Source organism: Conger conger, chromosome 15 (assembly GCF_963514075.1).
Source record: "Conger conger chromosome 15, fConCon1.1, whole genome shotgun sequence".
Classification (NCBI taxonomy): Eukaryota; Metazoa; Chordata; class Actinopteri; order Anguilliformes; family Congridae; genus Conger; species Conger conger.
In genome coordinates this window covers 21,813,942-21,840,276 of record NC_083774.1, presented here as the reverse complement: position 1 = coordinate 21,840,276, position 26,335 = coordinate 21,813,942, and the positions used below count along the sequence as shown (strand labels likewise).

The following is a 26,335-nucleotide window of genomic DNA, read 5'->3' as shown; positions in this document are numbered from 1 at the left end:
ACCTAATGACAATATATTTAATTATTATGCTGGCTTATTTTTCCGACTGATGAGTAAATTGGTCTTGCAAATCTGCAAAATCAGTATTGCAAATCATTACATACAAACATTCATACAATTATTTATTCATGAGAAGCACCCAACATTTTATTTATTATTTTATTTCTAATGGAAAACATAGTGTAATTACATACATTTTGCACTTATTATGATTTGTATTGTAATGTTGTTTTATCATTGTAAAATCACATTCGCCATTTTGTAAAATTTGTCAGTGTTCTGGATCTGTGATTGTATGTAACTAAAACTTCCAGTGTAATGTAGTAATAAACCAAGTTCTCTTTTCCTGAAATGCAGTCTTTTAGGACATATACATTATTTTTACGATGCCAACAACATTGTCTCTAAGATTAAAGGTGCATTAGGGGACTGAGAGTAAAAACACAACAAACAGGATTCAGTCCATGGAAATCAGAGGATTATCAATACAGTGTTAGCATGCTCTTTCTGAGGGACTATTGATCAGTCCAAGTTGAAAAGGAGAGAGAGAGAACGAGAGAGGGTGAGTGAGAGAGACAGAGAGGGAGGGAGAAATACAAAGAGAAAGAAAGATAGAAAGAGGGCAATGGAAAGAGAGAAAGACAGAAAGAGAGCAAGGGAGAGGGAAAGAGAGAGAGAGAGAGAGAGAGAGAGAGAGAGCGATGAGAATAGAAACATGTCAATTAGCCTGCTTTTGTACTGCAGGTAGTGATAGCAGGCCGAGCAGATGGATGGACACAGACGGTGAAAGGAGGTTGGGGATACTCCTGGCCTTTTTCCTGATCCATGTGGTGTACTTAGATGGCCAGCCAGAGCATTTTCACTAACCCAGGCAGCTTTCCACAGCTAAATAAAAACCCAAGAAAGGCAACTCCTATTCAGGACAATCATGAGTGGTGGTGGGGTGCCTGTTCATTTCCTGTAACTGCGGTGGCTAAACAGCCTCATTGGAGAAGGGAAATGGATGACACACCCCTCCGTGCCGAGTGTACAGTGCATCTCATACAGTACATCTTGCGGTAAGCACTGGAGCAGAGAGGCACATTTAGTTCACAGTTTGTGACTGACCTTCAGGCCTCTTTGGAAGGTGGAGATAGAGAGCAGGGCCAGGTCCTGCTGTTCCTCCGCATAGCGCACCAGGTACACATACACCAGCTTCTTCACCTACAGGGAGAGCGCACAACGCAATGTGCTGTGCTAAATTAACTCTAATCTAGTACATTTTATTCTGATAGAGTACATTTGATCCTGCTTAGAGTGAAATGAACACTACTAATTTTACTGTGTGCAATTCCTACCTCAGCTTATTTACTTAACATATGAAATAAAAAAAGGCAAAACTTGGCAAATGTGGCAGATATTTTGGCAACATTTCATGCCACATGGATGCTCATCAGATCACATTTACTTTGCTGTGCAATTTATATGCAAATGTTAGCCATTAGTCTGAGTGACTCCATGCCAGAGGTGGACCAGGATGGCTGTATCCGTTTCTGGATTTCATGCCAACTTCTTGTATTAATTATTTAATTAACTCTAACATTTATGCGATCTGACATTTTAGCTACACATCTTGATAAGAGCATGAATGACAACCTAAGACTGTTATTGTGTCCCTATATGAAATATTTTCCTGTGATCTAATCTACAAGTGAAGCAGAATTGGCGCATACAGCCACTTAGCTCATTTAGCCATTTTCCATGCCGCAAAATACAAGCGCACCAGCGTGGAATCAAATCATCTGTGTGGCAGTGCTGCTATTGAAATCCTGAGCAAAGTGCAATGTCCAAATTGCTTCATGAGGACATTACAGCTTTATAAGTTGAAAACATAAAAATAATTTTATCAGAAAAGCTATTTGATGAAATGCTGTCTTTCAGACAGCTGCAGGAGGAACAAGAACTCACCTCAATGTTCTTACAGGCCACATTCTTAACTACCGCAGGGAACAGGTCTGAAGCATTCTTTCCTCGAGCAATCATCTGAAAACACACACACACACACACACACAGTGCACATATGCACACACACACACACACAGTGCACATACGCACACACACACACACACACACACAGTGCACATACGCACACACACACACACACACACACACACAGTGCACATACGCACACACACGCATGCATGCACAGAAATCTATTAGTAACAGCTTAGTGTGAGGAATGGTACTATTTAATACACAAACATGCTTAACAGTGTATATCAGTGAATGCTTTGAATTCTTTATCCAGGCCACTGAATTAATCTTTGGATTAGAAATATAACTGTGAAAAAGAAACAGCTGTGTAAATATATTTGCGTGAAAATAATTTGTTATGTCCCTTCAATTTTACTGCCGAATATAAAACATGCTACATATTATATCAAATTGAAAAACATAATTATTTTTTAATAGTCTGACCACGTATTCTTGTGCAGAACACAATTAGAAAAATAAAAACAAAGATACAGAATGAAAAAGTTCTACTTCCAAACTAGGGAAGCTGAGCGAAGTGGGATACTTGTTAATACGAAGCTCCGATCGTTTCTGGCAACAGTGAGGAGGGATATTAATACCAATGTTTCACACTGGTGAGGAAAGTAAGAGCAAGTCTTCATTCCTGCACTCTGCTTCACTCGGGAACAAATGGAAAATGGATCATCAGGTTTACAATGTTTTTTTATCTCTTCGTGATAAATAATTCAGTCCCGTTGCAACCTCCTACAATACGGGAAACTGACACTGTTAATGAATATTTAACACCTGACTGTGCATTCTCCTTCACTTACAGCTGCCTTATTAGATAGGACACTGAGCTCCTTCTAGCCTTAGCTTCACAGCATAACAATTCACCTCAGACCCCCTTTTAAGATTATCCCCTCTGCAAATTAAAGACGGGGTTGAGAATGAACACTCCTCTGTCTGAGGATGCCAGCCATATATTTTCTCCAACTCTGTGCGTACGAAGGGCTGTGGCATTCGGCGATAATTATCAACAGTCCTTATTAGAAAAGTAATTATCTTAACATACAACAGAGTCTAATTATAAGATACATTTGTTCTATCCTGCTGTGATAACAATTGTATATTTGTATAAAATCAATAGACAAGAGGACTGTGAGTACAGTATGTTCAATAGTGATATTGCTGTTGATATTATCTCAAATCACCAGACCTCTTAAAAAAAAGAAAACCTCTGTTCCCAAAGGTTTGAGATATTATTTTATGCCTTTTAACTTAATAATCCAGAGGTTCTGAAATGTAGCAGGTAAGCGATGGGTACAGCCATCTAGGAAATAAGATCAAACCAATAATACTATACTTGGTTGACTCATATTTGTGACAGAAACATGCCATGCAGCACCTTGGTAACCAGTGAGTTATGACCCTGAGCAGGCTGATAAATTAAATGCTGTTAAAGGGTCTGGAGTCACTCCAATGCAAAACTTTGACAGAAGTGAATCATGACTTATGAGATATGAACCAAACCCTATGTGCCACATTGGCTGGGGCAGTGCTTCATTAATCAGAATCAATTGAGGACTGAAGTGTATTAGGAACGGGGGAGGTGGTGAGAAACTCAGCTGTCAGAGCTGGAAACCCCACCGCACACCACATTATACATTACTAAATGCCTGGGCCCCTTAGCAAGACTGCAGCATCCAACTTCAACGCTCTTCCTCACGACATCACCCTGCTTTACAGGCACGATTCCCACCATGTTTTGGACCTTTCCAATGTTTGTCCTTGTGTGAACTTTAACCCGGTCACATGTGCATGATGTATTGGCAGTAGAGATTTTAGATTACTCACAGCAACGATTCTCTTCATGGCCTCCAACTTCAGGGAGTCCTTATTACTATCCAGCATCTCCTTCAAGTCATCGTGTCTGTGGGAAAAAATACAAATTTAACCCTGAGGTCATTCCCTCCCCCATCAACAAACCTCATTTATCTCTCCGACTACACACGGTTAACTCTGAGCTGGGTTAGTGCAGCAAAATCAATTGTCAAAGGAGTAGGTTGATTAAGTTTTAATTAAACTTCTCTGAACTTTTGTTGTGGGGAACATAAATCCAGTTGACAGATCCAGTGGAATCAATTGCCACAATAATGTGATCATTACCTCTTTTGAGCTCTCGCCCCTAAAGGCTTCTGGGTTTAGTTAACAGCCAGTCCATAAAAACGATTTATATAATACTTTAAAAATGCTGAAATAGATATGAGCTCCGACTAAGAGATATTGGGCATTTGCTTTATTCCCGTTCTTATATCTTACAAAATGGTGGATGCTGGCTCTCAGCTTGGCACTCATAAAAATAAAATAAATGCATTATGGGTAAAAGCCCTGTGATAGATCAGTGTTGTGTCCTATCCAGGGGATGCTCTAATGTGCCCAAAAACTCCACCATGGCGCATATTTCCAGGTGGGGGAAAATCTACTTGCTCCTTATGATACTATAATTCTGTACTATATAATAAACATACTATAACTTCCGTTAGCCCTCCTTGCTGCAGTGCAGCACAAACATCCTCCGGCTTCCTTCTTCTCTGTTCTTCAATCACCCGGAACAATCACTTTCCCAGGAATGTGATGAATACATTTCTGCTGTCCATTTACCCAGGATACAATGCATACCAGCTTAGCACTGCTCAGATCCATTCTGTTCAGTTAACGCTTATATGTTTCACTGCCATTTAGAAGAGCCAACAAGCTGTAACTGTCCCGCACAGAGATGTCTGGGCATTTGGGTGTGACTTATGCAGTTCCGCGTGTTTACTTGCAGTATAGAATGCTTTTGAAAGTTAGGATGACCATCTCTTTCGCACCTCAGAAACGCTCGTATTGTAGACAGTTGTAGTTGCCACTTTTATATTATTCCAGCTTTTAAATATTATTCATATAATACTTTCAAAATGCTGAAATAGATATGAGAAGCCCCTACGTGAAAATAAACAGCCAGGCCGCTGGAAAAAATGCAACTGTAAATGATTCAAATGCAAATGATGCGGTGTAGACACATTTCAAGGAGGCTTTCTTTGTGACTGAATTAGATGATGCTTCTGGTCTATGAGACAGCAGGACTCATTACTGCTGTCATGCTCTTTCATTTCCATACGGTCAATGATGCAAGAACCAGCTCCCCAATGCAACTGAGCATGTTTAAGTGCTGAGGGACATTCAGAGCACTTCACAGAAAATACAATGAAGCTACAAAAAGGCACTGATACTACACTATTGTGGCATATCCAAAGTATGTGGAATACTAAACAGTATTGACTTTAACTATCTTGGCAGGGCTTTAACTGTATTGACAGAGCCACCAGTTCATTATGTGAAACAGAAACATGATCAGTATGTGTATAACTTGAATTCAAGATACCACTTCTGTTCTCCCCTAAAATGGTTATTATGCCCCACAGCTTGCTGTTTGTCTTTTCTCAGCATGTATCCGAAGTAGCAGAACACTTTACAAGAGCTATATATACGTAATATCATCGGAAATGCGAGTAGTTTTTACTTACATACGTACAGACGATATAGCACACAAGTAAAAGCCATGCATGTATTTTCCTGTCTATGCTGTATTTATTTAAGCATGCACGGAGCTCTGATTCTCATTAACATCAGCTTCATTTGTTCTGAGCACTTCAGCCCAAGCCCTTGTTTTTGCTCTGTATTGCAATTGTTAAGTTTAATGTTCCATTGCAGGTTGTTGAGTTTACTGTTCTCCAGAGCGCCATTGCGGCCAGACAGCACACGCTTGGCTGACACAGACAGAGGCCACTGGAGGGGTCTCACAGTGACAGCACCGCAGTGCCGAAAACTGGTTCAGTTCATAGTGAACCGCCTGAAATTGGACTTGACAGTAACTTCAGCCGGTCACATTACTTCACCGAGGTCCATGTTCAACACAACTTTGAGCACTGAACGCTTCGACTGGCTGGCCATGAGTGTTGTTTGAAATGAACAGCAGCTCTGGGACTGTCTGTCAAGGCTGTGGGGAAGCATGTCTAATTAATAGGCTGCTGAAGGTATGCAAAAACTAACAAAACATGGCTATTAATGGCACATTTGCTTGTACAGTATCAAAATGCTGTCCATGACTCCCTTGTAAATCGAGTCCCACGGAGAACTTCTTTAGGCGTTTATCCGCTCTAAGCGCTCTTGATCAAAGCAGCCTACTTCAAGGCCTCTCTGGGCTTCTGCTGGGTGTAGTTTGCACTTTAATTTTAGCACACAGCAGATACAAGCCTTTCAGCCTTCGACCATTTTCAGCTGTCCCTTTTGTCCAAAAACAAAGTACGGTGAAATAACAAAGGTGTTTAAAACATACTGCAGGAGCACAAACACTTATTAGCTGGACTGAGAATGTCCAGTTCACTTTATTGTCTCTCTCCTGGCAGAGGGTGCATGGTCAGTTCTACAGTAGGTAATACGATAGGTTTAAAAACAAAACAGGAAATAATCTGTTTAGATCGTGACTCATATCTGGGGAAGGGGTACTTGTATTCATGTGTATGAGCAGGGACTAAAGAAGAAACAAAAACTTGAATTGTGGACAAATCCATTCTACCCATGCAAACATGTTACTATAACCTGATGGTTAAATGTAGCACATATCCCAGAAGGAGTGTGCTACTGATACCAGGAGTGATACTAATGTGAATTAGGTTGGGATACTGGAAACTGGATGATGTTTGTGTGGTCAAACAAGACTCCTTGCCAGTACACAACCACACCCTCACGAGAGGATTTCCAGAAGCCATTATTTCAGCCCGATGGGGTTCGAGAGTGAAATACAAGCCGTTCTAACAACAGATATCAGAGATGGTCCAAATATTCAAAGGGTTGCCATGGAAACAACTGCACATTTCAATAAAGCAGTTTCTCTCTTGGAGCAGGCCACTGATCAATGGCAACATGGAGCCATTAAGCGAGATCTTCTTTTCGACAGGACAGCAATAAACCGCCGTGGATTTGCACATCATTCTGGCCTCAGGACAGCCGCGCCTCCTGCCTGATGCAGGGAGAAGAATCGGCCGTCATGCCAAGGATTTATGGGCCCCTTCCTGGTTCATCCCTAACTCTCCTCACACTGAGCCAGTGGTGCGATGGCGTTTTTGACACAGACTAATAGTGATGGCAGTGGGAGAGCAGTGGCACAAATAGCCCAAGACTAATTCAAGCTATAAAGAAAGGCAGACAATTTCACTCCTCTGAGTACGGGTAGTTGATAGCTCGGAGGCAATGACAAATCATTTTGCTTTGTTGCAAACTTTTGAAGTCAAAAAGCCATAGATTGTATAACTGCCGTTCAGTCAAAGTCTGTACTCAAAATAACCCAAATTCTGTAGCTGCTGAAATGATGCAAATGATGACGTCACGTCATCGGTTCTCATCTCTAAGTTCTTCACAGTCTGTAAGCTGATTTTGTTGCGCTATCATGCAAATAAGATATTGGGTGGTGTTCTGCACTGTGTTTCTCACACTCAACAGGAAGCTGCTGGGTGGCTGGCGAGTCAGGCTCAGAGAGCACTTGAGCTGCTCCGCCTTCTCACAAATACAGCACGACCAGTACAGCGCGCCTTCAGAACAACGCGGTCAATACAGCTCCCAATATTTCAAACTCTTCACCTATTTCCCTAAGAGCTTTCCCTGCAGCAGTTAAATGCCAACATGGCATAGCATGATCAGAGGAGTGTTAAACAAATATACACAGGGATATTTAAATGGCAGACACACACCTCATCAGAGTACGTATGGCTGCCATTTTGAAGCACATTATTTGAACAAAGTCTCAGACAAATTGTGGGTCAGCAGGTCCGACCCTCTGAAAGTATCAGCGCCACTGTTGGATGCTCAGGGAATTTGAGGTGAGCAGTTATACAGACAATTAAAATACAGACACACAAACCCGGCTATATAAAAACTATATGTGTGTGGTTGGGGAGTGCTTTAGGGTATTGTATATTCTATGCAGTGTATACTGACGTCCTCTTCCCTTTAGCATACATAGAGTGCAGATGATTTAATAAGGCTGCTTGCTCTCACGCACCCCCCCCCCCCACAGAACCCAGAACACAGGTCCCTTCTGATTTATCTCTGGGGCGCTCCAGTTGGATTGGTCCGTGATCCATAATCTGTAAATCAGCTCCCTGTGGATGACCCACAGAAAGCATTAAATATGCCATTAAGCAAACATGGACTGGGCTACTGGACGCAGCAGAGAGAAGAGGTCTGATTCCCCTGCCACCCAGCATCCCCAGGAGAAGGTCTGCTTCCTGTCCTCACAGTGCAGTGGCAGTTCACTCATATGTAGCAGAGGATAATGCCAGCCTGCAGTGTGGAAACCAATGTAAGTTTGCAACACTCAAAACGGAGAATGTACCAAACAAAGGTTCTCCCTGATGGAACCAAAATGCAATCAGTATTTTTTGTGCATTGTCAATCAGGGGGTGCCAATAATTCTGGATTTGTAGGTTTTTTAGAGGAATGTCTCTCACTACTAATAAAATGGGGGGAAAAAAACATCAGTTGAAACAATAGCGAGCTTAACACAAGGCAACTTAATGCAGCAAGAAAAACAAATTATTGTATTATTGTTGTCTTCCAAATGCAATTCAAAATCCATTGAAATTAATTGTACCTGTGAGCTATAAGGAAACTGAAATGAAGAAAACTAGTCTAATGTCCTCCGTCCACTAGAAAAACGGGCTTTGTATGTGCTAGTGAAATTGCACTAAAATTATTTTTTCTTTTTTAAGTATATATAAACCCTTTGCTTATCTTTCATCCTTCAGCAGGTGGTATTATTACACAGTAGTGTTAAGATGTAGTCATGTTGCACATCCTAATTCTAATGTTACTTCAAGCTTTTTTACAAAAACAATTTCAGCATTTGAATTGTAATTGCTGTATTTTAATATGCTACCGTTTCCTCCTGTTCTTGATGATTACTGTAATCATCCTGTCCCTTAAGAAGAAATGGCAAGGCAGAGATACAACAACAAAAGGGACAAACAAGGCCCTAGCTTCAGTGTAGGCAGTGAGGGTTTATAGTGAGGGTGTTAGGACACGATTCCTACCCAGCCAAGCAACAATACACACGTGTCAAACCCCTGAGCCAGGCTTTCAGCCATAGGCTGATGAGTCTGAGGAGATGATGTCACTGTGAGCACCAGACATAGTGGTGACTCAAACTCTGTCCTGTGACCATCAACAATGTCTGAATGCCACCTTTTCATTCAGAAGTGGCAGACGTTTCAAAAGACTAAATTAAGACTGCTGATCCTACACAGCATGTTCAGGGAGGGCTGGGGAAATCGATCTGTGGTTTGGAGTCGAACCTTAGCCCCCTAATTCCAGGGGCTCCATGCACCAGCACAAAGGCAGAAACAGAAATAATAAACGGCTGAGCGTGAATTGCATGAATTGTGCAGTTGCAGCAGGTGCGGAGAGAGCTGTCAATGAAAAAGGAACAAAGGGAATAGGCATTTTTCGATAATCGGTGCTGGTAAACAGCCACTCCGAAAGGCTATACTGTGACTCTGACTCTATTTAACTATTGTGTTGTATCAGTCCTGACCCAGGGTCAATTCCCCCTCTCTGGGTTTCCACAGTAACCAATACAGCACATTCGCTCTCATTCAAGAAAGTTGCACAGAGGGGTGGCATCTTTATTCTGTTCTTAAACAATTCTGCTTGCCTATATGCAATGTGGCCAAGGTGAAACGACTAGAGATGTGAATTATCGTACTGGCCCTGTCACAAAAGCCTTTTCATGCTGAATGTATAATCCATTTAGATATTAAAGGTACAATAGGTAAGATTTTTGTGTTTAAATATAAAGACCATTGTAAATGCCTTCCTATCATTTAAAAAGGCTCACATGTTGACTCACCCTCTTCCTGTGTTTATAGTCCTTAAATTCTGGTTTCAAAATATATAGTTGATGGCCCGACACTCTGTACCAAAACATTGTATAACTGTACAATAATTCAAGCTCATTGGTTGAAAATTGGTTCTAACTTCCACAGCCAATTGCGCTTCAACGCCAGCGCGATTACATAGAAGGGGGAGGGATAAACAGTGTTGTGGTTTGAAGGTGTTTGTTGCTGCTATTCCTCTCTTGACCTTTAGAAGTCCGAAATTACCTATTGTACCTTTCAATTCTAAACATTCAAGTGAAATACAAGCACATCCCAACTGTCCTGATGAAGCTGAAGAAAAGAAATGGGACAAATATTCAATTGAAATTTACAGTGATGATCAAAACCTTTCTGGTACTGGGAGAACAGCAGAATTAATCCATTATAAACAGCCTCAGTCTTCAGATCCATCTTCTTTCAACACAGTGCGCATTTGTGTCTTCTGTGTACTGTAAAGGATGCCCAGAGCAATAAAATGTCCATGTTCAAGTTGGGACCCTCCTGGGAGGATGGTTTAAATCACACCATGTTCAAGGGGGTGTTTCTGCCTTCCATATACAGGTGCAGATACTTCAAATGAGACAACAGTGGACAGATATAGGCAGAGTAGGGGGGGTAGGAAGGTGTCATACCTGGTTGGTAATTAGGTGGTGAGTTGGTGAGCTAGAAAATTATTAGCACCAGCACATGAATGGAAGTGAACAGTGATGACAGGTTTGAGGCGTGGAGATCAGAGAGCATGGCTGACATGCAGAAATGGATCTGTCTCTTCCGTCACGGGGAGCTGAAGGATAGAGTGGATAATGAGTGAAATGGAGGCAGGGAAACACCCCGTGCCGTCTAATGTGTGGAAGGCGCATAATGAATGTCTGCCACATGCCATTTTGTTCCATGATGAAATATTTCAAGCGGAATTACCGGTTTTCTCCATGCCTTAGTTTCAAAACGAGCGCTGTTCGGCAGGGTGACATCTTCCACTGCAGGCCACGTTCTAACAGGGAATAAACATATGCAAACGGCAGGGCCCTGGAGCGAGGTGTCACCCGTCTCCCTGGAGACTGCCTTTCAAGGATGTGGCTGTGACATCACAACACTTGACGGGAGCAGATGAGCGGTCATCAGTGGCCCCAGTAGTGAGAGCCATTAACAGACAGACTACATGGGAACCTGGCATTCTCCAACCCCACTGAGCATGCGGCAACACCACACCTTGTTGTCATTCCTTCCCCCCAAGCCACTGTAAACCAAGGGACGCATCGCAAAATGAATTCACTGTAAACCAAGGGACGCATCGCAAATGAATTCACTGTAAACCAAGGGACGCATCACAAATGAATTCACTGTAATCCAAGGGACGCATCACAAATGAATTCACTGTAATCCAAGGGACGCATCACAAATGAATTCACTGTAATCCAAGGGACGCATCACAAATGAATTCACTGTAAACCAAGGGACGCATCACAAATGAATTCACTGTAATCCAAGGGACGCATCACAAATTAATTCACTGTAAACCAAGGGACCCATCACAAATGAATTCACTGTAAACCTTTCTCAGGGAGATGGAACCAGAAGAATATGCTAATTAAAAAGAAACCCCAGGAGACTGACACTACATCATGGCAGAAATTAACCGGCTATCATATCTCGCAACAAATCCAACTTGCACGGCCGGTTTCCAAGGCAACAAAGAATGCAATAAAACAAAATGACTGTGTCTCCTCTCCCCAGTAGGCTCATTCTGCCGCTGCTGTTTTAGCGGTTGGAGGATCTGTGGGTGTGGTGAAGGAGGCTCAGTCTATAGCCAGTGCATAGCAGAGTAGTGTGTGCCACAGGTTCGAGTGTACATGAAGAGCCTGACACAGCCATGTCACACACACAGAATACCACCTGAATTTTGCAATCTACTTTGAACACTGTAGTATGTCCTGTATTGCACCTACTGTTTTTTTTTTATAATGGCACAACGCAGTGCAGAACACAGATGCAGAACACGACTATATCACTATTTTGCCCTTTTCTCTCCACCATGATATTTTGCTCTTTTCCTGCTTTTTTGTCTAAGAGGTAAAATACTGTTATTGCCGTTCGCTGGCAGGGGAATTGCTCACTCAATAATTGAGAGCATGCGAGATGGACTGAACGACTGACCGAGTAAATGAGTAAGCGGGAGAGACGTCGCTTTCATGGTCTGCTTATCACGGTCGCAGTCATAAATTTCAAGAACCGGTCATAACATGGCCCTCTCACATAAGCAGAGATATTTAATGTCACATATTCACTGACAGTGAGAATCACCCGCGGCACAATAAGAGCGGAGGTAAGTAGTGGCACTGAGGGGCATTGTGAAATATTCGGTCTGTGGGAACGGTGGCCTGGTGCAGCGATTTGAGCTGTGGGTGTTTTCCCCATCACTCCTACGCATCAGCGATCCCATCTCCCATCCACCCATAGCTGGTTGTCTCTCCAGTGTCACGGCGGAGAAACAATCAGGACTCTGCTTTAAAAGCGTATTGCCGGCGATAAATATCGAAACCCCTGCCACGAAAAAACCCCACAGCCTCTCAACGTGTTTTACGGTGAGAAAGCCCTTGGTCGTGATTGGAATGAGGCCCACACAAGAGCCAGGAGGCATTTGTCTGAAAGGAAAAGATCTTATCGTAATGACTGGTTTGGCGCTGGTGCCCTTAACTTCAGACGGGACGCAGAGAGAAGGAGCCCAAGCTCGTTTTCCACCTGAGAGCAATCTGTCCCCCGATCACATTCGCTGAAAGGGAATCAATTTGTGTCCCTGACAACAGTACAGTTGACAAGAGGCTGGCATTTCCACAAAGACACAGCTTCAACCGCAACCTCTGCATTTACCCTTCTCTTTCACTTAGCCTCAACTCATGCAGTATTTAATTCCAAAAATATCATCTGACCAACCTACAGCAATAACACATAGTTTTTCTGCTACTTTTGAGCAGCCTTTGTTAAAAAACCTACCGCATATACGCTAAACTGATTTGGTTTGATCTTTTACTATTGAATGTCCAGACAGGGGCATGGAATAACACAATAACAACAACAATAATGTACATATGACATTTTTGCGTTAAGCATGAGTAAATATGCCAGTTCATTGATCCTCACTGTTCATGTTAATATTAGTAACTGATATCAGTGTCTGCCCTGCTGAAAATAAACAGCACAAGCTAGGTTTTGAAACAGCTGGTAGCTGGTTTACCAGTTCAGACCAGCTGCATACTCAATATGGTTTGAAGATCAATCTCAAACAGGCTCCCCGGCTGATCTGATAGCTGGGCATATGTGCTTCTCTGGGCATGTTCAATTCACGCACACAACAGCTTAACCCTAAAACGCAGTTTGGTTTTCAGTTCAATTTTCAGTCGAATAAACAGCCAAAAAAAATGTTTTCATCAGGTCTGCTATGATTGTTGTTGAATTTTGGTGTGCTCACCAAAATTGTATATCGAGATCTTCAAGTACTGTATATCTCATTCTTAAAAATAATAACACCCATTTTTGTGAACTTCGCTGAGTTCTTATTCGAGTTACAAGCAGGACTGCCAAAATGGCATTGTGATGTTCCAGAGGCTGCTGCAGCTCTGCTGTGACTGGCAGAGTGATGATAAAGCCAAGGGGGGCTATGAAGGATAAAAAAGAAAAACTGAAAAGCAAAGACAAGGAGTCTTTGGAGAGAGGATTTATTCCAGTGGAAGACAGTCAGAGGCGTCTACAAATTTGACTGAGCGTTCTACATTGGGAGAAAAGATAAGATAAAATCTGTGATAAAACCTGCTGAACAATTAAGGTATGAATATATCGACATATCATTCTCAGCACTGATCTGGTTCCTTGTGAAACGTGGTAAAGGAAAAACTGCTTATTCGCATTTTGCGAGCCAGGACAAAGTTGAGGAGAAAATAGAAAAAAAGGAAAGCAGTCATACAGTGTATATGTTGACACTGAAAATATGATATTTCATTAGAAGAATTTTGTGGGCAGCCTGTGATGTGTACATGTATATTTGCATATACTCTATTTATCTGTATTCCTACTGAAAAAGCATGCTTTTATAGAACTGATGCATGCAGACTCTCCACAAATAAATCATTTGGAGGCACTGTTGCCAATAATCCTGGAGGTGTTGTTGACAAGATGGCAGATGTAATTTTGTTCATACATACACTCTAATTCTAAACACTGATTAAGCTTAAATGTTTACATACCTCATTACAACTGACTGAACAGCAGGGAAGTACTATATAATCAAGAAGAACGAACAGATGAGTGTACACTTCTCCCCAAAACACACCACCAGTTTCCGTCAAATGAACAGAATCACATTTTGTGACGATACCATCTCTTTATGAAATGGAAACAGATCACACTCTTGAACAGAGGTAGACCAATGCAGTGCAACACCAGCAGTGTTCAGGTATTCAGGTCTGCAACACACACAAATAACACAACATCTCCAAACATGTGCAACCAAAAGCAGCAAAGTAAAGTCAGTTGTGTGATTCAAGCCTACACAAAATCCAATTCCAAAGCACTCACTAAAATGTGGCCACAACTCTTCCTCCTTCCTCACAGGAGGTTTCTGGAGGTTTATTGCTTTTATGCAAGAGGGAACTCAATATCAATACCGTTTGTTGCATTTCAGTTTTACTGTGTGTTACTCAGCCCTCTTAGTCCACATTTTGTGAGCCATGAATAAATAAAAAGCCCATGACGGCTCCACAAATCATGGTGTGAAGTCAGCATTCCTTGTATAGTCATGGTATGGTCACAGAGGTTCATGGTATGGTCAGAGAAGTTCAACGATACGGAACCGTTTCCAAATCACTTCAACTCAGACCGTGTATGCCTGAAATCACTAGGTTTGAACACAAATGGACTACTGTCCTGCTGTTAAAAGGTGGCACCAAACATGCCCTGGCATTTAAGTATGTGGTAATGCATATTCAACACACTTGATTTTCCACACTATTGATGATCGCAAGAACAGAGAACCCCTTTCCTCCTGCTGTTATAGCATGTAGGCTTTACCAGTTGAACATCCATTAAACCATGTAGGCCTACTGTTCAAAGAATTTACAGCAACAGCACATATTTAGTCTCATCAGAGAAATGTTTAACATTAAATGAACCATGTGTGATTTAAGCTAATGTTCACATGATTTATTTCATTTAAGTAGACCTGTTGCTGCGGTTGCATTAGCAGCAGATAGTGCTGATGTGGGGAGGCATCGGTTACAAGTTTAAATCTTTATTTCACTCCTTTCATATTCCACAATTCCACTTGCTTGTCTGAGAATGTGGCACACCTGCACATGCTCCTGTGAATAGCAAGAAGGGAGGAATATGAAGGAAGTTCTTGTTATGTATCCTGTGTGATATTGGCTTCTCAATAAACTCATTTGTTGTGTAATTATCTTTCAGTTATGTGCTCCCTAAAGCTGACATCATTAATGTAGGCTATACAATTCAGGGCATAATTAAACATCAGCTTATCTAATTGATCCCTTTAATACTTTCTGCTTTAGGGATATGTCAGCCCAAGGCATGGTTCAGAAATGTTATAAATATGAAAACATGCAAATGATTACAAAGACAAGGGGGAAATGGTTTCTTTACATTTCAAGGAGAACAGAAACACACAATTATGATATATTTTGTTTATAACCCAACAGTAAAATCACAAATCCGAAAAAGCATAAACCAGAAATAATTGCACAAGTCATAACCTTAGAGGTTGTAACCTAACCTCAAAAGTAACCTTATGAAGACCCACATCCACATTAAAAGGCAATGAAAATGCATCAAAGATGCATGGTAACATTAATACACCAAAGCACAGAGCCAATCATCTCATCTGCTTCCAGCGCACACGATGGACACACCTGTAGAGTCTTGAGCAAACTCCACATAAGACTCCTATTTCAGCACCTCACAGAGTTCTTACACTGTCAAACAAACAGCAGCGCTGATATTTAAAAGGTTTAACTGCTGAAAAGCACGGCTTTAGATCAGAGATCAGCGATAGAAGGCAAACAGCATAGGCTCTGTAATGAGTCAGAAAGGTGTGCCAGTAACACAGGGATGTCGTGTCTGTGATGGAGCCGTGTTGTGTGCATCAGTAATACAGGGCTGAAGTGTCAGTGATCTACTGCTCAGGTGTTAGTGATACAGGGAGCGGAAAGTCTGTTAATAATACAGTTGTGTTGAGGCTGTCAGTGAGATTAGGAAGTAGAATATGTCTGTGGTGTTAATGTAGAGTCAGTAGGTATGTAGCGTGTGTGTGTCACTGACACAAGTATGTTGAGTGTGTCAGTGGTGCAGATGTGTAGTGTCTCAGTGATGGAGATGTGTCTCAGTGAGATAAGTGTGTAGAGTGTGTCAGTAGTATGATGCTGCACTAAGTTATGGTGTAGGATAAGTGTTGGCCTACCGCAGAGGCTGTGTTTGGGCGCTGGTAATGCCCTCCTCCAGCGTGGGGCGCTCCTCCTGGTCACCGCCGGACCGGAGGTGCCTCAGCTCGTCCGGCCTGACCGCGTTGTACCAGGTCTGCTGCCCTCCGTCGGGGGTCAGCACAGGGCTCTTGGCCTCCTCCTGAGCCTGTGCCGTTTTCACCAGATTCACCGCGTTCACCGGGAGCTGCAGGAGCCTCTGCATGGTCGTCATTTTCCCCACGAGCCGGCGGAGATGGCGTTCTCAGACGCACCCCTCTAGACCGCGGATAGATGAAAGGGGCTCACAGTCGCCGGGGTGTAAGTCCAGGAGGGTGCACGGGCGCGGGAGACACCTGCAGAGCGAACACACAGCGGACGCACGGGCCCATGTGGCACGCAGACGGACCGATGCGGGGAGGCCAATGGAGACGCGGCGGGCTCCGGGCTCTGATTGGCGGAGCGGATCCGAGGCGGGGCGTCGTGCGTAGGGCTGCCCCTCCCCCCCTCCTCCTCGGCGGTTGGAGGCAGCGGCTCCTCAGCGCACGGCTCCTTCTGGTCCTCGATGGCCGCTTCCCTGGGAGCTGGCTGTGCACCTCACCCCACGCTCCGTCTTCCTGCGCCTCACCCTGCGCTCCTCTGCTCCTCTTTATTGTGCAGAGACGCAGCCCTCTCCCTCAGCCACGTTAGCAAACCCCCTCCCCTCCGCGCTTCAGTCTCCCTCCCTCCCTCTCCCTCGCTCTCTCGCGCTCGCTCTCCTCTTCGCTCACCCTTCTCTCATCTCGCTCTCTCTCTCTCTCTCTCTCTCTCTCTCGCTCTCTCCCTGTGCAGTTTTTCCTGATATGACTCAGCTTTCACAAACGCCACCCTGGCTGGCTTCCCCTATTCCAATAAACAGTGAGAAGCGGAGGGGATCTCTCTCTGGGTCTCTGTTGTGGACGCGCTGCACCTGCCCGCAGAAACCCGATCCAGCAGGATAGGATTCCGGGAGCCCGGAGCCAGGTGGCTACCTCACGTCTTGGTGGTTCCCTGGGATCAGGTAGGGAGAGGAGGCCAGGTGGACAGCTCCCGTTGCCCACTCCAGAGCGGGGCTCATTCACAGATTATTGCAAGCTTCAGTGTTCTTGACTTTTGACCTGCGGCATTGCCGAGGGGATAGAGTGACTGATGTGTGACAAGCACAGAGGCTGAGGCACTAAATTACACACCTCGTGGGCAGGGTCCTGCGAGGGAGTGTGTGCGTGTGAGGTGAGTGTGTGTGTGTGTGTGAGAGTGTGTGTCTGTGAGGTGTGTGTGTGCCTATGTGTGTGTGTGTTTATGTGTGTGTGTGTGTGTGTGTGTGTGTGAGTGTGTGTCTGCAAGGTGTATGTGTGTGTGGTTGTGTGTGTGTGTGTGTGTGTGAATGTGTGTGTGTGTGCGTGTGTGTTTGTGTGTGTGGTAGGGTGGTGTGGTGGGGGAGTACTGCTTCTGTGTCCATGGCTCTCTCACACAGAGACTTCTGTCAGTGCCAAATACCATGTCCACTCCTTCTGTTACACCCTTTTTTCACCGGAACATTCTGCTGCTGTAATAACACCGCACTCCCATAATGAAGACCTCTCTGGTCTGATTAGGTTAACAGACAGTGGTAGTTCTGTCATCCTCAATGAATGCCTCTCCTTCACCATTTCTCACCAGTATGCTTCTAACGATGACATCATGCGCCACTTCCACGCCTCCACACACCCAGTAGTCGTGCAGGCTCACTGCCTCTCCAAACCGCCCTCATGAGTCAGGTGAGCACGATCCATCTCTCAATGTTTGGCAAACGTACAGGGCTTTAATTCCAGTTTAAGGGAAACCAATTTGTTGGGAAAGTTCAATTCAATAATCACTGAAATATTTATCCCATTATCTCCGGCCCTCTATATCAAGGATATATTCACTCATTTACAACAGCAGACCCAGAGTCACACCAGCAGCCAAACTCTATTTAACCAATCACCCATTTTACAACATGGAAGATTCTCTCAATTTTCATGCAGCAAAATTTTACTCCTCATCCAAAAAACAATCAGTGCTCCACAAGCAGTAGAGTTTTATTCATTTGTAAACTATTTATTTGTTTGCAGCAAGGAGGAGACTGAGCTGCCAACAGTGCTTCCAGTAATGGCCCTGACATGAAAAGAAGTTTGGTGGGTGCCATTTTACACAGATAAATCAGAGTACCCAAGTTGTGTGCCAAGGAGAGAGGAAGGCAGGTCAGATGTGGCATACACTCCCGGTGGATTATATAATATATATGGACAAATATATAATAACATAATAAATATATAATACATATTTAGCCTTGAGATTTGAGTGAAACAATTCCCCCACACCCTCATCATTGTAACTGAATGTTGTATTCTTTGGTAAAGATCCCCTTCCTGCATGATCCCCACACATACACCCCAGGATCTCCCAGGATCCTCTGCCCCAGCTAGTCCCTCCACTCCCTGACACCTGCATTGTTTCACAGCACACTTTGTTTGATGTGCCAACTTTTCAAAACAACATTTTCTGTTTGATAGTTCTTCACAGGATGGAGTGAATGCTGGAGAAAACTACTGTAATGATGAAGGATGCTTTTGGATATTGTGGGTTACACAAGTGAGACCTTCAGACATCATCAACAGCACAGTTGGCTGAGCCTCCAGAAAGCATCAGACGGTGCCCTGAAGGAGCAGTGTGTCAAGCTCATAATATTTAAGCATGGTCCGATGGCCCAGAGTGACCAAGTCGCCACTTCATTTCCATTATCCAAATTAAGGTTTTTTTTTAAAAACAAAACGCCTCACTCTAAATTGTCTGTGAAAGAACCAGATAATATGTATGCAGCTATCAGTAAATGTGGGTACCAAATTATGCTAATTACGTACATAAGTCCCAAGACTTTTTGTTAGTTACGAGCTAAACTAAGACAGGCCTATACATTATCACAGTTAGGTAAAATCTTCAGCCTCTCATTGTGAGATGCTAGAGCAGTTGCTGTGCTTTGTAGTAGTTCCACGGCTGTATTTCGTCATGTAATAGTCCATTGTGTTTAATAAAGGAGAAAATGTAGCCTATCACATCTTCACAGTGCATAGTTGAACTGTCTGAATGACAGAACCGTAAAATGTTATTTTGGTAAAACTGCATCTCCAAATTTCTTCCCCCAACAAGCCTAAACTAACACCATCATCGAGCTGCAGTTTGACTCTATTACTATGGTTTCACAACAAAAGAAGAGAAGACATATGACACTGAGTCCGTTGAGGTTAAATGCAAGCCTGGGTTAATGTACAGGAAATGTAAACACATGCCTATGTTACTATGTTACCATGGCCCAGAGCATGGAAATATAAAATAAATAACTAATAAAATGTCTTAATTTGAATGATTACTATTTTTGCATAATTACAGTAAACTGGAGTTGTGGTTTCTGATGCTCTGACAGCTTACAGTAAATTAATAGTTAAAAATAATAAGGCTTCCATCAGGGATCTCCTGAAAAAACATTCACTATGTGTACCTGACAGCGAAAGCAAATGCTGATTTTTGGTGTAGGGTTCAATAAATACATGATTTATAAATAACTTAATAAAAATAGACTTTCCGGTGTAGTTTGTGAGCTCTGAATATAACAATTAAATTAGTATGGTCTTTGTAGACTAAAAGAAACTGAATGAGAAAAGCTTGATTATGTTCTATGTGATAACAACACAGTTGCTTTCTGACAAAATGTAATTAAATAATTCTTACATCCTGTCACAGTATAGTTTGTCATTGGTTAATATATACCGTTCACAAGAGACTAGTTTGCTATTACTTGCTGTTGTTGCAGTTGGCAAGCTTGTAGTGCAGCCTGGAATATCAATCGATTGGCTTTTCATAATTTTGGCACATGAACTCACATATTAACACATTTATTTGTTTTCATTTAAATATAATATTTCAGTGCTGGGCCATCAGCTTTCCAACTCACCAACGCTGCTGGAAACTACTCTCACTCACAACAGCGGGATGCTGCCTGCTGTACCTGCAATGCTACTGGGAAACACTGACTGAATTGGGGTGGGAATGCTATTGTTAAGGACAACCGCACTGACCAAAAAAAAAGACCGTTATTTTCAGTATTATCGTATCAATCCTAACTACTTGCTTTGACTGCATTTTTGCATCTGAATGAAGATGAGCACTCATGTAGTGGGGCCTCAACACTGGAGCAAGCATTTCTTAACAAGGAGGATTTAATTTTTAGGAAAGATGACATTAGACTCAGGGATTCATCGATTATTAAAGGGGACAAATCCTGCCTTTCTCAAAAAGGCAGGCCATAATGGAGCACATATCTGCCAAATGTGCACCATTTTGCCTATGCTGCAAGCGTGAATTCAGTGTTTATATATCAGTCATTTATATATATATACATCAGTATTTATATATATCCTTTAATGAGGTCGGCTACTGTTACCTAGGCAACAATCACACAATACAAAATCATCTGCACAGCTACGACAATAAGAAGCACTATAAACAGTTTCACACTGCACCAGGCACGTGCATGGACAGGCTCAAACATTGCAGATGGCAGTCTGTGCAGACAGACAGCACCACTGCAAATGGCAGTATGACGACCCTTTTTTTATCAGGGGCACATTTCACAGCTGGTGCAGACAGACTTTATGTGCCTAATCAACCAGAGGAGTCACTCTTGTGTAATGAAGCAGACACTACCCTGCCACTGAAACCCTTCTATTGTTCCTCCTAAACCCAGTCTACCTTAAAGTCAACATGCCGGAGACGATGTACCGGTAGAAAAAGCCGGGTGGAGGAAATGCTTGCTGAAGGAGAGGGAGAAGGGGGGGAAGAACCAATGAAAGACTGAGAACAGGTCCAAACATGCTGTAGGCATGACGCCACACCCATTGTATTCTTATCGTGAAGACCAAGAATTCATTCATGAATTAAGACCAGGGATGTGGAACTGCCTGCAAGCTAATGATAATCAACGCTAATCCAATGACTGTAATTACTTCCTTTATAAAATGAAGTACAGTGAGGCTCCCTTAAATGCTGAGGTATAGTCATGTGACACAGGAGGACCTATTGAAAGCTGTGTTTATTGTTCCCCCCACACACTACACAGCAGTGAAATCCCCAAGTCATTCCACATACTAAATAACACATTTCAATAATGTAAGCAATGGTCTCTCTCTCTGAAATAAATCTGTATTGGCTTCATTACCCTATTTGCTTTATTGCAGCATACCCCCTCATTTTTCCACATGCGATTTGACAGTTACATTTGAACAGCTTCCCAGTGCGTTATTTCTAACAGCCTGAAGGGAGCTGTTTCATACTGAACTGTACATCAAAGCACAGTATAAAACACTATTGTACACGGTTGAAAGTGTTCTGAGCTTTGAAAAAAACATTTACATACTGTAAAATAGTAGGCAAAAATAATGCAACACTAACTTTTAATTGAAGTTTATATATTAAGATATTGTAGCATTGTTTAAATATGCATGTACTGTATATAGTTTAGAAAATACCAGTCTGCCCATTTAGATAAGAACACCGAGCACAGGGCACAGTTCTGCAGTCTTTACAGCTTGATAGTGAGCGCCCTCTTCTGGCTCTAAGCAAGTACTACAACAGTTTGTCCCGCTATTCCCAGGACCTTGTTTCTGTGCACCAATAAATCAACCAGTATAATTTTCTGACCTAAATATTTGAATGCTTGAAAGAGGGCTGGTGTCTGTAATGCTTTAAAGCTCTTTCTTTAAATAAAGAACAGCATTTTCTTGCCATTTGCATAGAGCGATCATATCTAATTATGCATAATGTGTTGGTTCCAATCACAATCATTTTCACAAACACTTTTTTTGCAGTGCGGTGCACGTCATCCCATTGAACATTATACATAGTCAGTCAGTACGTGTGACACCTATATTAAAACTAGCTGTGAAATGACAGAGCATAAATATACGCACTGATGAAACACATCTCTGGAAGATGAGACACAAGGCCACACACATGAACAAATGACACAGAAATCTCGGCCTGAGTGAAAAGCAGAATGTCTCACTTTGTGCCTTTGGCTGCCAAACATAAATGCTGAGTGCAAAATGCTTCAGCTGTAACTCAGACTTGAGGATATAAATCAATCCAAAGCCTCGGGAAATCTAAACAGAAGAAGATACTGTAAGCAGGAAATGAAAGGCTGAGATTGAAGGCATTTTGTCTGAAGGCCAGAGGCTGCAGCCCAGAGAATCATCTCATGCATTATTAATATGTTTCAAGCTATTTTCACTCTGATCCACACAGGGGAGCTTCTATAAATAGCACTGCACCGGAAACGAAGGCGTTAGATGTTCCACTCTGCAGGACAGGGTGTGGTCCATCACAATAACACAAACGCAGCTGTTTACATTCACTAAGAGGAACACACGGTCTCCTTCTGCACACTGCACACAGTCCTACTGAGTATGGGCTGGCTGCTGAGCAGAATGGACTTCATTTAATAATGAAGTAAACAATTTAGACACAGTGCAATAGCAGATATTTCAGATACCTACAATACATTAGTTCATGCACAAGAAAGAGTTGATACTAAATGTGGAATTTGCAGAGACATAGCCAATACACTGGGTACGTCAAAATCATTGTTAAGAAGCAAGAATGCATGGGTGAGCAACCTGGTGGACCACTGGAGAACACTGTTGCGGATGACTGAAGAGTACTTTCAATTGTGAAGAAAAAACACGTCAAGTGTTGAACAGATCAAGAACACTTCCCCTTTAGTCAAAGACTAAAATAAAAACTTAACCTCAGGGGGTTCTCTGCAAGATGTGAAGCACTGGCAAATTTTAAGAAATGAATAACCAGGTTATAATTAGCTAAAAAGTCAATTTAAAAAGTCAGAACCAACTAAATGCCTCAAAACTAATAGGACGGTTCACCTTGCAGCAGGACAATGACCCCAAACACATTGCTAAGTCAATTACCAGACGTGAACCCAGTTGAACATATATTTCACTTGCTGAAGGCAGGACTGAAGGTAAAAATCCCCCAGAAGCAGGAAGTGAAGATGGCTGCACTACAGCTCAGGCTGGCAGAGGGGAAGATACCCACTGTCTGGTAATGTCTATGGGTCACAGACTTCAGGCAGTCACTGAACGCAGAGGATTTGCAACCAAATACTAAATATAACAATTTAATTTAATTATGTTAATTTGTCAAATTATTTTTGGTCCCCTAAAATGGGAGGGACTTATTTATAAAAGGGGCAGTGATTCCTACAGTGAGGTACACAGAACAACACCTGTCCCTACCCAAAAGTTTGAATGCAACACCAACCCATTTATTAACCATAACAAACGGAAAATACACTGAATTGCTAAAGATTGATTGTGAGTAGGATTCAGCTTCATAACAGCTTAAACAGCTTAAATATGACATTCCAACAATGACAATTTTGTCTTCTTTCCTGCTCCAGAGTCAGTGTTAAAGTAAGGGCCAAGATAGGTGCCCCCCAGGATGCCTGATCCATGCATAATGCAGAGCCTCTTTAAAACAGACACCTGGCTGCTCCTGCAAGATGGCTTTACCACCAAACCACTACCATGACACAGCAACACATTGTGACTTTATGGAGGGGGGTCACATCCCAAAAAAGATTTGGTGCAAAAGTAACACATTCACAAACAATGTCCAACCCATTTTCTCTCATATTTTGGGGTACCCTCACAATTGATATGCCTAGCCTTGCTAGGCATTTGTATTTATCAACTTAATTTCCTGGGGTACTGCGAATATTTTGATGAGGTTGATATTCTATCCTTGAGTCCATCTTACACACAATGCCTTGGTACAAAGGACAGACATGTATAGTCCTGCCAGAATCAATTGAGATCATAAATGCCATTTCAACTCTAATTCAGTTCACAGAATTAGGCTCTCATCGCTGTTCCTTATTCTAGCATTCCTCTGTGGTATTGAGGTTAATATGTAAGAGTGAAGAGTGAAATCTTAACTATATTCACAGGAAGACTAATGGCACACTTGTATTGATTCTACTCTGTAAGGAATTATACATGCCTTCCATTACAGCATAAATGTTAGCATACGCCAAAGCTACATCCAACAGCCACACGTCTAAAGGTTTGTTATTCAGTGTTTGTCAACATAATTTCTCCCAAATATGTCGTTTAAAAAAAGTTTGCTGCATTTTCCCCTGCATGCATTTTGAAGATTAGGTAGTTCTATACACAAAAATATGGATATTATCATAAAAATATGCTTGATGAACACCCTGGCCGTGCTGCCTCGAGTAACGTTATACTTTGGTCTGTATTAGCGCTCCCTTTTAAATAACATTGCATTTGCATGCTGAATATCAGCGTTGATTGTTCATTTGACTTGAATGTTAGCTAGAAAACAGAGAATGCCTTCCTTTCAGAAAAAGATTTATCGATCAAGCAGAGAATACACGAGAGTGCTATTAAGACGGCCAGACTGGAGTACCATCTGTGCACAAGCAAGTTCCGCCGCGCAACCTCGGCTGCGCACAGCACCACAGCGCTGTCCAACCGGCAGTTCTGAAAACACTTTCTCTGCCGGAAACGAGACTGACATTTCAACCTCAGAATTACGCTAAATACACGCGAATCAAGCCTTCTGCATAGTGAGCTTCCAATTAGGCTAAGTTTGATCAAGCAACAGCAATTTCATTAAATTGTTAAATAACTGCCATTTGTATAGGCTAATGTTCAGCTAAGAATTGCAACAAATACGGTGGTTGCGTGGTGTTTGCCTTAAACAATTACACATTCAGAAATCAAAGAAAGCGATAACATGAATGTTAAGACGTAGAATTGGCGAGCACCATAGTGCCACAGCTTAGATATTGTGATTATTTCAGTAAATCAAACAACGGCGTGATGAAGAGTTTCGGCCCAGCATGTACCCCAGTGCTAACATGACTGAGAAACACGGCCTGTTTACTATGATGGCAGGCAAAAAATCTCGAACATAAACAGTTGGAACACGACCATCACGGCCACTATGATCAACTTTAAAATATAATATACAACCCTTATTTTTATTCCAAGGCACCACCAATGAAGGGATTACACTATCGCTTCCTCTCCACCTTCTCTGGGAGGAAATTGCATGGCCCTTGCACCTCCCCCATCAGCTTTCTTTCATCTTTAAAATGACACTATATAACACCAAATATGACCGTTTGTCCATACCTTTTGTAATCGGAGGAAAAGATTCCCCCGCTGGCTGGATCGTGACCATACTCCGGCTCCCCAACACTCGAGGACCCCCCTTTTTCATCGTAAGCAGAGCTAGCCGACATTACCACAGCTTTTCATGGAGTTCAGCGATGGAGATTTAGTAGGGATATTGGGGGCTCTTCTTAAAGGTGCACTGACATCTATTTCACTGCAACTGGGATACACTGACACCACTCCTTGGTGATGCAAAAGTCACGTGGTGTTAAATGGCGCCCGTAAGGCTGTTTGCAAGAGCTGACAGCATAGGGTGTTTTTAGGGACACTACTTTTGTTTCTTCTCAACGCATTTCATCTTGTTGTCTGTGGGGAGGGGGTGAGCAACCTTTATAATTATTAGCTACTGCCACTCACCTAATATTAATGTATGAAGCAGAAAACGAAAATATAAAATAAATGTATATTTTAAAATGGTTACATAATCTATAGTTAGTATAGTGCCAAGGTCAGGCATTCTGTTAATATTATTATATTGCCAAGTTGACCCCCATATGCAGGGCGCATAATATATCACATAGCGTACATGGCTTTCATTTCAACATATCATTCTTGCATGTGGATGTGAATGCCTTATTCAAGGGTGTAATGGCTAATG

The 26,335-nt window shown here is 42.4% G+C and overlaps 1 protein-coding gene across 10 annotated transcripts in view; it reads right to left on the bottom strand.

The window, feature by feature from the left end:
* Positions 1 to 25,831, bottom strand: part of LOC133112023 (AP-3 complex subunit beta-2) — a 49,597-nt gene extending 23,766 nt beyond the window's left edge. For 5 of the 10 annotated variants that reach the window (XM_061222696.1, XM_061222698.1, XM_061222699.1 and 2 more), the window contains exons 1-4: positions 25,696 to 25,831; positions 3,850 to 3,925; positions 1,948 to 2,022; positions 1,108 to 1,203 (exon numbers count right to left, since the gene is read on the bottom strand). In XM_061222696.1, the coding sequence (XP_061078680.1) occupies positions 1,108 to 1,203; positions 1,948 to 2,022; positions 3,850 to 3,925; positions 25,696 to 25,805 (357 nt within the window). In that variant the 5' untranslated portion in view covers positions 25,806 to 25,831. Of the gene's footprint in view, positions 1 to 1,107; positions 1,204 to 1,947; positions 2,023 to 3,849; positions 3,926 to 16,431; positions 16,665 to 25,695 lie in introns of those variants that run through there. The other 5 variants (XM_061222690.1, XM_061222693.1, XM_061222692.1 and 2 more) reach the window with 1 other exon arrangement.
* Between the last annotated feature and the right edge of the window lie 504 nt (positions 25,832 to 26,335).